This window comes from Phaethon lepturus, unplaced genomic scaffold (genome assembly GCF_000687285.1).
Source record: "Phaethon lepturus isolate BGI_N335 unplaced genomic scaffold, ASM68728v1 scaffold35709, whole genome shotgun sequence".
Classification (NCBI taxonomy): domain Eukaryota; kingdom Metazoa; phylum Chordata; class Aves; order Phaethontiformes; family Phaethontidae; genus Phaethon; species Phaethon lepturus.
The window spans coordinates 5,581-19,477 of NW_010561918.1; the positions used below are offsets into that span (position 1 = coordinate 5,581).

General features: G+C 38.5%; 1 protein-coding gene across 1 annotated transcript; it reads right to left on the reverse strand.

Moving 5' to 3' along the window:
- On the reverse strand, nucleotides 1–13,208 carry FAM149B1 (family with sequence similarity 149, member B1; the record flags this gene model as incomplete). Its single annotated transcript, XM_010294129.1, has 14 exons — nucleotides 1–74; nucleotides 1,755–1,836; nucleotides 2,835–2,960; nucleotides 3,276–3,402; nucleotides 5,218–5,424; nucleotides 6,029–6,141; nucleotides 6,600–6,653; nucleotides 7,204–7,334; nucleotides 7,608–7,792; nucleotides 9,330–9,500; nucleotides 10,089–10,208; nucleotides 10,820–10,962; nucleotides 12,391–12,523; nucleotides 13,104–13,208. Coding segments are annotated over 14 exons (1,771 nt in total), but the record flags the coding sequence as incomplete, so codon positions are not given.
- Between the last annotated feature and the right edge of the window lie 689 nt (nucleotides 13,209–13,897).

The window sequence follows — 13,897 nt, forward strand, 5'->3', positions numbered from 1 at the left end:
TTAGAAACCCTGTTTGCTTTTTGTGACTGATCCCTTTCGACTGTGGGCTTTCGCAGAACCGTACAGCTGAAGACCTAATAAACAGAGATTATGTACAACTTTAAGACTTCTGGAAGGTATTAAAACTAAGTACTGAATACATCTCCTTTAGCTTAAAACAAACAAAAATAATTTTTTTTTTTGCTTTTTAATCTAATATGTGGCTATCAACTGCATTATGCATAACTTTTGCAAGTTTGAGACAAGTGACTGGCCTTCTGAAAGGGGCAAAGGCTGTGCTTTCATAGTTGCTGCACTGCAGGGAACTACTGTGTATTCCTTGATATTTCATAAAATATTCAAGTCTACAAAGTTGTTCTGCTGATTCATAAAACTCATCTTGCATTTTAAAGATGGTGTGGCATTGAGGGGGGACGGCAGATATTTATTTTAATTTTAGTAGGAACTACTCCTGTTTAAAAACAAGTTACTTCGGTTTAGTGCCCTTGGTAAACTCAAGTCGCCTCTTGTACCACTTACATTAGTTGGTAGTAGGCCATTCAGCTATTAAACAAGCTAAAATACCCCTCGTGTCCTCTAACAATCATCCACGTGGTTCCTACCTTAACCTTTGCAGCTTCAGTCCTATCTTGTTAGTAGATTTTTGTGTGGAAAATTCTGACATCCCATACGGAATGCCAAAACACTGCGATGAAAGGAATCCAGTGGAATCCAGAATTTCCAGAAAGTCCTGCTTCAGGAATCCCCTGCTCTGTGCCACCCTTTCCAGGTGGATGTGGTATGTGATTTAGTACTGAAGCTAACAGGGAGGGCTCAAGGTGAATTCAGCCGAGAGCTATAAAGATGGTATTCAGAAAAAGCCGTTCCAGGACACAAAAGTTAGCTTTCTGCTCTACCATAATCTCTCATAAAACACAAATTCCCTTTCAACTGACTAGTCTAGCTGTTGTGTGTGCCAAGAGGTCAAACCCTAAATCTCTGAAGGTAGAACTAAAATAATTCTATTGGTCTACCGTAACACTCTAAAATAGTCTTCATATATGCTTCAGAATACCTATACAGTTTGTGTATTAGCCATAAGCAATTTAAGGAGATGACTTTGCACTCAAGGAAGGGAAACTGGAGGGAAGAGTATGCATTACATTCACAACAAAAATGCCTTCCTGTTGCCTTCATACTTTGATAAGTAATTTTAGATGAGACTCATTTTAGGTTATGCTAAGTAAATGCACAAAGTTCATCCAATTGTTTCAAATTAAACAGTACAAGCATATTTTGGTTTCAGAGTATGCATGTGAATTGTACTGGTACAGTTACTGGCTTTAAAATATAGTTTTGAGTTGATCCTAGTGCAGATCTAGTACAGTCTCTTCCAGATACAGAGCAAATAAGTTTCTTTTGGACATAATGCAATTTCTTTCAGTTTTGTAGCTGAGCAGAAGAAAAATCCTTGGAGAGAAAGTAGTTGTTGCTAGTTCCTATTTAAATTGGCAACTCCTGCTCTTAACTTTGACAAGAGAGGCATTGGGGCATTAAGCTTCCTTAAATGATTTAAAATACTAAGTGGTAACAGAAAAAACACACCTAAACATACTCTATATGCAAGTATAAAACTTATATAATGGAAACTTTAAAACATGAAATAGAACTTTGAAAAACCTCCTCAAAGTAATTCCCTATGTAGGAAATGCATCCCTGTCCCAAAAGCGTACCTCTTTCTTCATCGTACTAAATTCTGTGACTGATGAGCATACCTGAACCTGATGATCCTCTGTTTGTCCAGGACTGATTACAATAATCAATAACAGTGCAAGAACGGCGGTGCTGTGGATCTGGCTGAAAAGACAGTTCAAGTTATTTATATTTGCATGAAAAAAATTTTAGACATCAAGTTTATAATACAGCTACAAACTACTTAAACATATGTGTTTCCTAATTCATAAGATGTTGTAAAGGTGCAAGTAGAGCTTTTACAAGTTTAAGGAGGGTTAAAGCAACTGTAGAAAATACACTTTTATAACACTCTTGCTTAGAATGATCACTGGGCCAGTTAAAGGTCCAGTTCTCACCACTTCTGGAAATTGTTCTGTTTCAAAATAGATTTTAGAAAGTTTGTACACTCCTAACTGCGCAGTCAAGGATGTTGAAATGATACACAGAAACCAAACAAGCAGCTATTTAAAAGCTATTGTTGAAATTAGAGCTTTTAAAGCTTAGATTAAAATACTTTGTTAGCTAGGACAAGATGTCAGTAGAGTAGGTGTTTCAGTAAATTAAACCAAGAGCATTTGATACGGAAACAGACTGGACATTAATAGTACAGCAAACTTGTGCAAGAAGGCAATGAAGAGTATTCTACCCTTCTGTTTCTGAAGACAGCTGCAGGAATGACTTCCCAATGTCTATGCAAAACTTTATAAAAGCATCTTCTCCTACCCCACGCTTCTTCTGAAGCCTTCACAGAAGACGCTAGATTACCAGTGCAGATGATAGACTGAATGTTATACCTAGACTAACACTTAGCTTTTTTCCCCCCAAGCATGTCACACTTGGGTTCTTCAAGAAAAGCGTAGTAGCACCAGCTGCTTATAGGGAGGCTGTGGGGAGTATAGTGAGAGGGCAAGTCAGTTATTCACCGATAGCGATGTTTGTTTCAGAAGTGCCAAGCAATGGCGTTTCTGCTGACCTGTGTGTATCTAATCACGGGCAAACCTGATGAACTCCCTGGCACTGATCACCTGTGATATGTGGTTCTCGAGTAACGTTTACCTGTATTAGTTGTCAAAGCACCCTATTGAGTAACTAAGGATTTGGTATAATTTGCCATGCTTTACCAAGAACGCGTTGGTTGTGCTAGGCCTGGAGAAATGGTCAGGTAAGAGAAGCCGCTCCTGTAGCTGCTGGTGGGTATCTGCGTGTGTTGTTATGCTGTGAGCTCGACTTGAGTTCCCTCGAGATTTCTGCATTGAAGAATAACAGTTATGGCTGCTTCTTATTGCAGCAGTACATTTAAAATAATTAGCCTAGGAATTAAAGCTAATTCTCCAAGTCAATCATTCTACACCTAGTTACAGAGAGGAAAAAACCTCTGGAATTAAAGCATTCAACTGTGGGTGAAGCTGTTAGTCAAAACTGATACGGCATTTTTTGTGCATCTATTTCAGTTGCTATCACTTACAACATAACAAACAAATTAGAACTCTTGGGTTAGGTAATTTGATCAACAGCAATTACAGTTTTAGACTATCCAATAATAAAATTGTTGTGCCTATTACCGTTTGCCTCTGGGATCCTGTAGTGCTCTCATGCTCTGCCACATTGGTGGTAGTAATAGGTGGTAGGAGATTATTTCGGTTTAGCGGCATTGGGGAGGGTGAGGTCAGCTGCTCGCGTGCAGTCAGACTGAAATGCACCAATAAGAACAAAAACCATATGGTTTATATGTTTGGCGTTGTGTAAACATACAATATTGTCAGTTTGGCATTATGTAGACAAGCAATGTTAAAACTAAGAGCAACGGCTGCAGAATTTTGCTACAAGACGCTGGTGTTAGGGGTGGCTTTTGGAGACCATATTTAAAAGAGCAGTTCTGCAGCGGGTGAAGTTTGGCAGAAATCTTTTTCATCCATTAACAAGAACTTGTTGTTTTTCAGAATGTTTAATATTAAGCATATAGGCAAAGTGAGCCTGAGAATGAGTACCTCAGCAGAAATCTTGGCAATGGGTGTACATAAAAGCTACGTGGTGGTTAAAATCCACCTCATCCAGTGCATTTCAAAGGAGTGTGCTGTGCAGCTGGTACTGCAGACTAAAGGGTTGTATATATAAAGGTGTCTTCTACCATACAATGGTAGAATCTTGTCTGCCTATTCCCCGACACGGCATTATTTTCTGCTCTTTGTTCCCTTTTGGATGAGGTACTGCTTACTCCTAACTTCAGCCTAGCAACTGAAGGCAAACAATGAGCCTAGAAAACCAGCAGCGTCCCACAGTTTAAGCAGAGCAAGTAAAAATGCAAATGCATATTGTAGCTCTTTCACTTATTACAAGTGTCAAATAAAACATCTGAGGGTAAAGCAAGGCTTTCACATTCTCCATATTTTGTTTGAGTAGTTGAAGGAACAGGTGCAAGAGGCTTTTAGAAGCCTTCTAAAGGGAGATAAACCAATCTAATTGCACAAAATACAAAATTAATTAGGCATTAGTCACAGAAGGAATGTAAAAGAATAAGTAATTATTTTCTAGATACAGCCTTTCCACATGAAAGGTGTTTGTATGTTTGAGAAGTGCTAGAAATGAAGAGGCCTCAGCTCTAGATACGTTCTGGAGTTGACTGAAGGAAGGATGTTCTGTAAGAATACATTAGAAAAGCTTCAAACTATAATCAGCATTTTAAAAAAGACTTTCCTAGTGCTCTTTACAAACATTTAAACATATATGGTAATAAAGGGGAGATGTTAACAATTGTTAAATTGATCGAAGCCTGTGGAAAGGGAACGGAAGCATAAAATATGGCAAGTAGAAACATCAGTTGTGAAGGGACAAGGAACAAGTCTCTAAAGAGTACGTGACAAAAAATACCAGGCTGGATCGGTTCATAGGTAAACTGCAAAACTAAAAGGAAACAATGTCAATTTACAACACATGTGGAATATAAAAGTATATTAAACCCTGCGTTGTTTCCCAATACCCTGCAGTCCCTGTAAATGACTACATTCAGTCAGATCATTATGCCAAACAAAAATAAGATATGCTAGGTGTGATTGAGGGTTCACTGAGTTCATTAAGAGTCTTTTAGCCAGTCAGATAACCTAAGATGAGCACCTTCTTTAAAGCCCAGTCTGGGCTAGGATAGCAACAGGTAGTTTTGACCTCCAAAAAGTACAGACAATTTTAAGTTCATCTTGAAAATAGGCTATAGAAAAAGCTGATGTCAAGAAAGATGGTGGTATTTGCTTTGCTTGTACTGGACAGACTGAGGTTTATAGTTTATGTGCAAAGCTACCTAAACATGCATGCGATTCATTGAATCGCAACTTGTAGCACTGTGAACATCAACTTTAGCAACTCAGCTTTCTGAGGGGAGACTGTGCTTTAATAAGCAGTTAATTTCTTTAATCAAATAATTCATGTTCTTCCTGTTCAGCTGAATGCTTTGTATAAGCTGGGTTCTCTAAAGATGGTAACTTGCAGTGAGAAACTGGTTTTGAAATGTACAATTGAGTTGCCCTGAAGACATCATCCACTGACCCTGGGGTCCCAGTACGAGAGCGGCTTTTGTTGATGGGATGCAGGGTACGTGGTGGTGGGTTTCGCCTTCTCGTGGAATGTGACAGGGATGATGTGCTGAGCTCTAGAGGACGATTTGGCCATGCTCTGGTAGAGAGGGTGGAACTGGAGCCTGGTCGTTTGTCATCCAGGTCCCTAACAAAAGGATTACAGAACCCAAAGAGATGTGGTCAACATGACTGATAAATACCCTATTACCAAAGTACTCATCTACATGTAACATTATTAATATTATGTGGGGATAGAGATGATGTGTTTTCATTTTTTTACATAACTAAAGTAATTTACAGTCGCATTAGAAAAGAATAGGGGATGGGAAAAAACAGCCTATCTTTATTTTTCTTCCTGAACTATGAACTTTCTGATTCAAGATTCCCATATAAATGTAAAAATTAATCACAGAACAGATTAAACTAACCCATACTGTAAACATCAGTTTTCATACCCATAGCCTAGCTCTAACACAAGTCCACTTGAGCAAATCAGTTTCTCCACCCCTTTCTTAGCTTCATCTCGAAAAACAGTAATGCCACAGCTGTTCACTAAGTGGTAAACCAGCAGCAAGCAAACAGAAAACCTGGTCTAGAAGTATGCTGTTTCATAAAGCACAAATAAACAAGCAGGAAAATAACTGAGAATTGCTTTCTCCAGAGTACAAAGTTATCTCACAATGTTTTAGGTTGAATCCCTCTCACCGTGGGAGTGTTTTACTTTACAGCAGAAAATCTATAGTTCTTACAGTGTTTTTTCCATTACAGGCAGATTCCTTTGCTGTAACTGGATCCCGTGTATCACCATCAAGCCATTTAGATTACCTTGAGAGCCACTACTTGACCTTTGAGAGAGGTCTACCTGAAAGTTTAAAAAATAAGTGCCTTACTGTTTGGCAGAGACATACATGCATATTTACAATTTTTGTCCTTGTAAATAGTTTTGGAGGAAAGAAGTTAATTTCTTCCATGATATCCAGATATATACTCAGTTATGTTATTACCCCATTTAAGACAGGCATCTTAGCATTCCATTTTTCTTGCAAAGGGTAGTGCTTAGAAAATGTATTCTACCGTGCTATGTCATATTTAATATTTTCCATCTGAGCCTCTCATTTGCATAACAGGATCTTCCAACAATGACTATAATCAGAAGCTTTACAAAACTGATTTTCAGTGTATGTTGACATTTCATGTCAGGAAAAGATCTGCAGAGCCCTTTCCTGGAATACAGACTGATCTGGAAAAACATCAAATTCTACCCACCATAATGACAGCAAATAGAAAATACCAGAGCTTTAATCTGTCCAGCATACATACTTGAGGTGTTTTTCTCCTCTTTTTGCTTTTGCGGCCACATCTGGTTTTTGGACACTACACATACAGTAAGGGGAACACGAGGAAGAGGCAAGGGTAGAAATAAAGGAGAAAGAAATAAGAAGGAAAGAGTTGAATTAAAATGGAATAAACAGATAACACTTTGGTGCTCACCACTCTAGGAACAGATCATCTAAAGCAGATTTTACAGTCAAATTCAGTGTCTGAGGGAAAAAACCCAACTGTTTTACAACTGCACCGAGCTTTGTCCTGATGAGTTAGCTATAGATCAGCTAGTGAGAAGAGCCCATGCAGTCCTCGATCTCACAACTTAGTTCAAACATTGAAATGTAGAAAGCACTGCATCATTAATGAACAGTCACTACATGGCTGTCAGTCACCACATATATAAAATATTAAATTTTTAAGAGAAAAGTAGGAATTAAAACTTGCAACTGAGGAATAACAGAACTTAAGTGTTAGAAAGGACAGTCAGCATTCATAAAGTTACGTGTCTAAACAGTCCCCTGACATACTCGAATCTGTTTGCTTAGGTAGTCCTGTATTGATTTGTCCCTACACAAACCAGCTGGCTAAAAATACTTACCACATTCAGTGTTGCTGGGGGCATTTTAGTTTGTGGCACACGAGGTAACAACACTGGCAGAGGATCAAACTGCAAAGGGCTTCCAGCATCCGCTCTGATTGCTTCTATTGTTATGATATTTTTCTCATCATCTATGCAAAGCAACAGAAAATCCCTGTAAATACAGACTATTGACATTGCTAGTTGTGGACAGTGCTATGAATCCAAAATTTTTTGAAGAGAGTCCTCGTGGATGGTAAGCTCTGTTGAAGGCATGTGTCACACTGTTAGCAAAGTAAATAACCTTTTTTTTTTTTTTTCACCCCTGAAGAGATTATTTCCAAATACTTCTCTCTCATTGCATCCTTGCAAAATCAAGTAACTGAAATCCCCTTTCAAATCTTCAGTTTAACTGTGATCCTTACCTGAGGCTGACCCTTCCCAGTGTCTGCAGATTAATTCTTCCATGCAGCCTAGGACTTCGCTCCACACATCATCAAACACAAATGTGAGCACAGAATCCTTCATGCAGGAATACGGAGAGACAGGAGGAAACCCCAATTTCCTTCTACCAGAGAATCCAATTTTCCTCTCGTGCAACGCCTCCTTCCTGTAAAAATGTGAGCACTATCTGTACCATAAACACATTTTCTTTGTCTCCTGCATTTTTGTTGCAATTATTTAATAGGATTAAAACATCAGCTAAGGCTGCTTTTCTGTTCTATTTTCTCTTAAACTGAAATAGGTCAAGGCAGCTGGCCAAGTACATTGAAGACAATTACTTAAGAAGTTTCGTATTTATAACACATCATTTTCTGAGAGCTGACGGTACAACAAACAGCAATATCAAATAACTTAGTCCAATACTGGAAGAAACAAGCTTCCATACATTGCACAGAACTTTCTCTTCTGCGTTTGACCTTTTATTTCTTCCAGAATCTACCACTGACATAAATGAGAAAGGACTGAGACAATCACCTTATCGCTGCACACCTTCGTTCCTCCATACAGAATGACTGTAATGATAGTTCATTAATAATAAATAATTTACAGAGGAGATCAAAGGTCCTTTTTAAAATAAATAGTTACAATGATATTTGTTCATCACATCGTTAGGCTGCATATCTAACATCACAATTCTGAAGACAAGAGAGAAGAATGTTACGACTGACGACTGTTTAATGCCACTCTTGGCCGGCTACTCTAACAGCCAGGAGGTGTTCAGGGCAAGGGCTTAATTCAGTTTTAGACAATTAGATGTAATTAATGAGAGGGAAAGAAAAAAACCCTAATCCACAGCACCCGAGGGGCCTTTACTGCAGACTTCTGCAATGCAAGAGTATTCTGAAGTGTGAAACCTGGAAGACGACTGCTCTTAACAGTTCATGTTCATCTGCCAAAAGAAACTTTACAGAAGGGAGAAAATAATAGCGATGCAAGCACATATATCATGACTTTCATATCTGCTCCCTGGATTAGTACTTAACATCAACCAGCTACAAACCTTGGGGAACAAAGGAGATTCCACTAGAAAAAGCTATACTACTTCTACCATTATTTTATAGAGACAGCAATATTGTTTGCTGCAGCAATGTCCCTCTGGCCTGGTCAAAGCAAGCCACCTACCAATTTGAATCTCATGGTCCGTGCAGCTAAGTGGCTTTATTTATTAAAACCAATTAAGTAGTTAGCGACTGACATTACCATCCAGAGTCCTTACCCGGGCCATATCTTCATATTGTTGGGTTGAATAAAGTAAAGGGGCAAAAAGAATCCTCTATATGCCACCCTTAATCCTTTCTTCTTAAGATAAAGATAGCAGTAATTATTTCTTGGCAAGCATCAAATCCACTCTAATTCAATTTACCACTGAACTATTTAAACCAGGCACAAAAATGGCTAGTATGAAAAATCACAAAAAATTCAGAAAAATAATTTAACAAAATAAATTGTTCTAGGAAATGGATTGAGAGAATTCTCAGTGCCCTAGCAACCTCAAGCTTTTGAAAGTTCTCTAGAGGAAAGATATTAAAAAAATAAATCCATCAAATACTTCCTCAGCTAACATCAAAACCAAATATATCCCTCTTAGCAGCTGGAATTCCAGGACACTGGTACTAGTTGCTATCTTAATATTCAATACTTACACATCTCTGCAGTCAAATGCTAAATATTCCTCTATTATGCCTTCAGAGACAATTACTCCATCTTCATCTTCTTCGCTCTCTGGAGACCACGAGGTCGGAGACTTGGAACGGTCAGCCTTTTTGTGAACAGGAGTAACAGAAAGAGGTACCTTCTTGCCAAAAACACTAAATCTGAACAGGTGACAGTTTTCAGAAAGCAGAAATGAAAATGAGTTGTTATTCCACTTCAAATAGCAGCATGTGATGAGCTGAGAGACAACACAGTAGTAAAGACCAAGCAGTAGGGAGGCCAACAAATTACGCATTACAGTAAAAACCCTTTTGGTTTGGATATTTTTAGTTCTCGCTAAGGAACTTGAAACTTCAGAAAAAAAAATCAAAGCTAATTAAAAAACATTCTAAAACATTAAATCATAGAAGTAGTACTAATGTAGTGCTTTGTATTTTTGAAGTTCTATACAAATTTGCTAGATGATTAACAATAAAACCAGCTACAATACATACATATTCTTAAGCAGTCAGCAGCAGCAAAGGTATTTCTATTTAATGACCAGTTTACTGTAGTTAGCAACAACACAGCTACGTACTCTTGCTATTCTGAGTGTCCTACTTTTAGTTGAAAAGAAAAAAAAAGTGTGTTGTGTTCAAAACTCAGCCTAAGAGAAAAGAATTAGGCTTCACATTTTAAGAAGCCTACCACTGCCGTCCACTGAGAACAAAATTACCTTGGTACAGTCTGGATTAACCGCTGGTACTTACTCATTAGAATCTTTTTCTTGTGGTGAACTTACATCTGAGGAAGTTAAACGGCTAGAAGGTGAACTTGAATACCATCCATACCCTTCATCTGTGGGGATCACTATCTGCTTCCCCACAACCCTGCCATGGCAAAAGCAAAGGATAAATGAATCAGAAAATGTTGAAAGCGAGATTATTGAAATGTAGAAGAACACAGCCCAGCAAACCCTAAAAATTCTGTAGGGAAGCTATGCAGTTTTCTTGGTGATAGTTAAATGTGGTTTCAGTTGATTTCCCTAGTACACATTGCTTCAAGTCAGGTAAATACATTAAGAAAACTTTGCTTGGGTTTTTTTAGGCTCTGCTAATTGTAAGACTTTTGAATATGGGCAAAACTGTTCAAGTACACATAGTGAAGATTTAAAATTTAAGTTTACAGATAGCCACAAGGACTGCTGAGCTAGGGTAGGGGGATTTTAACTCTATGATACATCTTCTCCAAGAGAGTTTTGCTATGTTAAAGCCAAGTCAGTTGCAGATAGCAATAATCCTCTGGCAAGGAACCAAATGTGAGAGAGCAGATTGTTTATTAATGACAACGGCAGGCTACCAGAGTGATCTTTTTATCTGTTATCTACTATACAATTGCATAAAACCACCCTGCTACTAACACTGTTTTAAAAGCAACTGTTTCCATCCCTACCCTTTTATAACTCTATGACGGTACTAGTGTTAGTCTATTAATAAAATACCTGAGATGAGGAAAGTTAGACGTCCACTCGTGGCATTCTTCCCGCAGTCCTTCAACAAGCACATTTTCTTTCTGCTCATAGAGAAGCTCATCAATTTGTCTGAACATTTGCTGAACTTGTTGTGTGGCAGCTTTATCAAATTCCTGGGAAGGAAAGTTATCCAATAAATACCTAGTGAATAGCATTCGGAGGGTTTTTTTAATTGCATTTTTTTAATAACTGAAAAAGACAACTATTTGTTTAAAGGTTAGCAGGATTGATTTAAACAGCTCTATTTCTTTCGCTTAGAAAGACATTAACTTTACATAATTTCCCCCTGGAGATGATGCAGACTGCCCTTAGGACGGCTGTGAGGATGGTAGCTACATAAAAAGCTTACATGGACACAACAGAAAAACTATTAAAACATTTTGAAATAGCTGTATTATGATATTAAGTTAAAGACCTGGTAATTTACCTAAAAGAAATCGGCATAGGAAGGATAACATTCAGCGACATTCTAATTAAATAGAAAATTTGTTGCTTGCAATATCCATAGACGACAGCAAAACAAAAAGCATTGTAGACTGGTGTGAAACACTGTGAAAGTGAAGGATGTTCAGGACCTTTGTTACATGTTCTCGTGTAGCTAGAAAATGGGGTCGGTTCTTGGGTAATTTAAATCTAAATAGTTCCATCTCACCTCACAGAAAGCAATAGCACACTTTGTTTTGGTAGCTGGGGAGTAAACCAAGTATTTCTAACTGAAAATAATTTGTTTAGGGGCTTACTGTATTTTGAGAAACATACAACTGTGCAGAATTGTGATAAACTCACCCCAAGCCTCTGGAAGTCATTCGCTCATCTTTGGGATTCCATAATAACAGCATTTATTATGTTGTATTGATACACTTATGCATTAAATTATTTGTATTTCCAAAGGTTTAGATGGAAATGCAGAATGGTAACTGAATAATATGAGCCTAATATGTTTTGATCCGAGAGAAAGGAAAAGATGGGGAAGAGGTAGAAAAAGATGTTTTTTCTATAACCACTATTGTGATTTTTTGACAAATACAATCTTCATTTTTATCCTGAAATGTATTGCAATGGTATTTCAAATGTCTTTCTACTCACTGTGCTACGTTTGAGGAGCGGCTGAGACAACTGGGGTTGTTTAGTCTGGAGAGAAGGAGGCTGAGGGGAGACCTTATCGCTCTCTACAATTACCTGAAAGGAGGGTGTAGTGAGGTGGGTGTTGGTCTCTCCCAAGCAACCAGGGATAGGACGAGAGGGAATGGCCTCAAGTTGCGCCATGGGAGGTTTAGATTGGAGATTAGGAAAAATGTCATTACTGAAAGAGTGGTCAAACATTGGAACAGGCTGCTCAGGGAAGTGGTGGAGTCACCATTCTCCATGGAGTAAAAAATGGAGTCACCAAGGAGTTCAAAAACCATGTAGACATGGCACTTCGGGATATGGTTTAGTGGGTATGGTGGTGTTGGGTTGACGGTTGGACTTGATGATCTTAGAGGTCTTTTCCAACCTTAATGATTCTATGATTTGGTTTGAGATGATTATGTTCTACTCACATCATAGCCCCAGGAGAAGACCGAGCTGTCTTCAGTGGAGATGTCGGCATAACTTGGAGTAACAGACAATGAATTCCCATCATCAGCTGGAGTAACAGAAGGGTGATCTGATTCCTTCCAGATTTCAGACTCCCTGACATGCACATGTTGATGAAAAAAAGCAGTAAAAAATGCCAACAATACACAATGACAAATTAAGTGGGTAAGTAAACTTTTCTTTCTGTACAAAAAAGCATAGATTATATCAGAATAGGTCTTAGCAATGACTTTTTATAGGGTAAATATTTACTTCAGATGCATTTAAGCAGAAGGCATAGTACACAAGTAATTACAGCAACTGTAACTCCTAATAATCTCAATGACATAGGAAGTCTAGAGGTCAAGCAAAACATAGACATAGATTTTCCAAAAATTATCTTAGTTAAGCTGCAGACTATTTCTAGTCCCGGTTCTACACCACTCGGGAATTACTTCTATCTTTTCTCTTCTTGTTTCTGCCATAGAATTGGATGACCCAGGCTATTTGTGAGCTGGGAACAGAACACAGCAACGCATGTTTCCTCATTTCCAAAATAGGAAGGACATGTTCTGAAATGATACAGATCGGAGGTGAAGCCTAAGCCTACCAACTGTATTACTTCTGTAAAGGTAACTCAACGCAAAGGTGCCTGGTTTTGCCACTGTAAAGGTCCATTTTATGTTACGACAAGTACCTTGAGATCGCACCGCAGTTTTCAGCCTTGGGTGTGGCTGGGCACATCTCAGCCTGCGGTTCTGGCAGTGGATGATGCCGCAAGGCATGTTTTGGAAGTCCTTGTCTAAAACAAGAAGGGGAACTTGACGTTACTTATAAGAATAACCATCTCCAGAGTTCCCAGGCTTTACAGGGCTTTTTTTTCTGCTTTTCAAGGAATGCACTAATTTGCATACCAGAGCTCATTTAGTAAGAAGGCTAATTCTTGTTACCAAAGCTTTAGAATCAAGGCATCAGAACTAACTCCAGGCTAAACATGGAGTTAAAGGTCTTTGCTTAGAAATAGGTGTCTTCCTTTGAGCTTAAAATGTTGCTGTGGCTTGGTCTACAGCTCTCTGAAAACAATGTCCGTAACTCTGTAGGAGACTTATCATCAAGTCGTACAAGAGTAGCCATCCAACTAGGCACGGGCAAGTTAGGAGAAATAGTATTTGCTAGTTTTTTGTTTTGTCAAAGTTTAGATGTCTAGGGAAGAGGGACAAGAAAAGTCACAGCAGCTGGAGAATCAGAGAGAAGTATTGGTGCAGGAGCAAAAATCCTGTCCCAAGTATCGTCTGAAAGAGCCTTAAGTACAGCGGCTCTCTCTCCTGTCATTTCTCTGCTGTTCAGAAAAGACGACAGAGTTTAACATAAACAAGCCTGCATCGAAGTAGCTAACTACCAAAACTGATGCGTTTGATTAAACCTCTCCCCCTCCAAAAAAACCCAAAAAAAAGCCTACACATCCGTTACCTCTTGGGCGAAAAAAAAAAA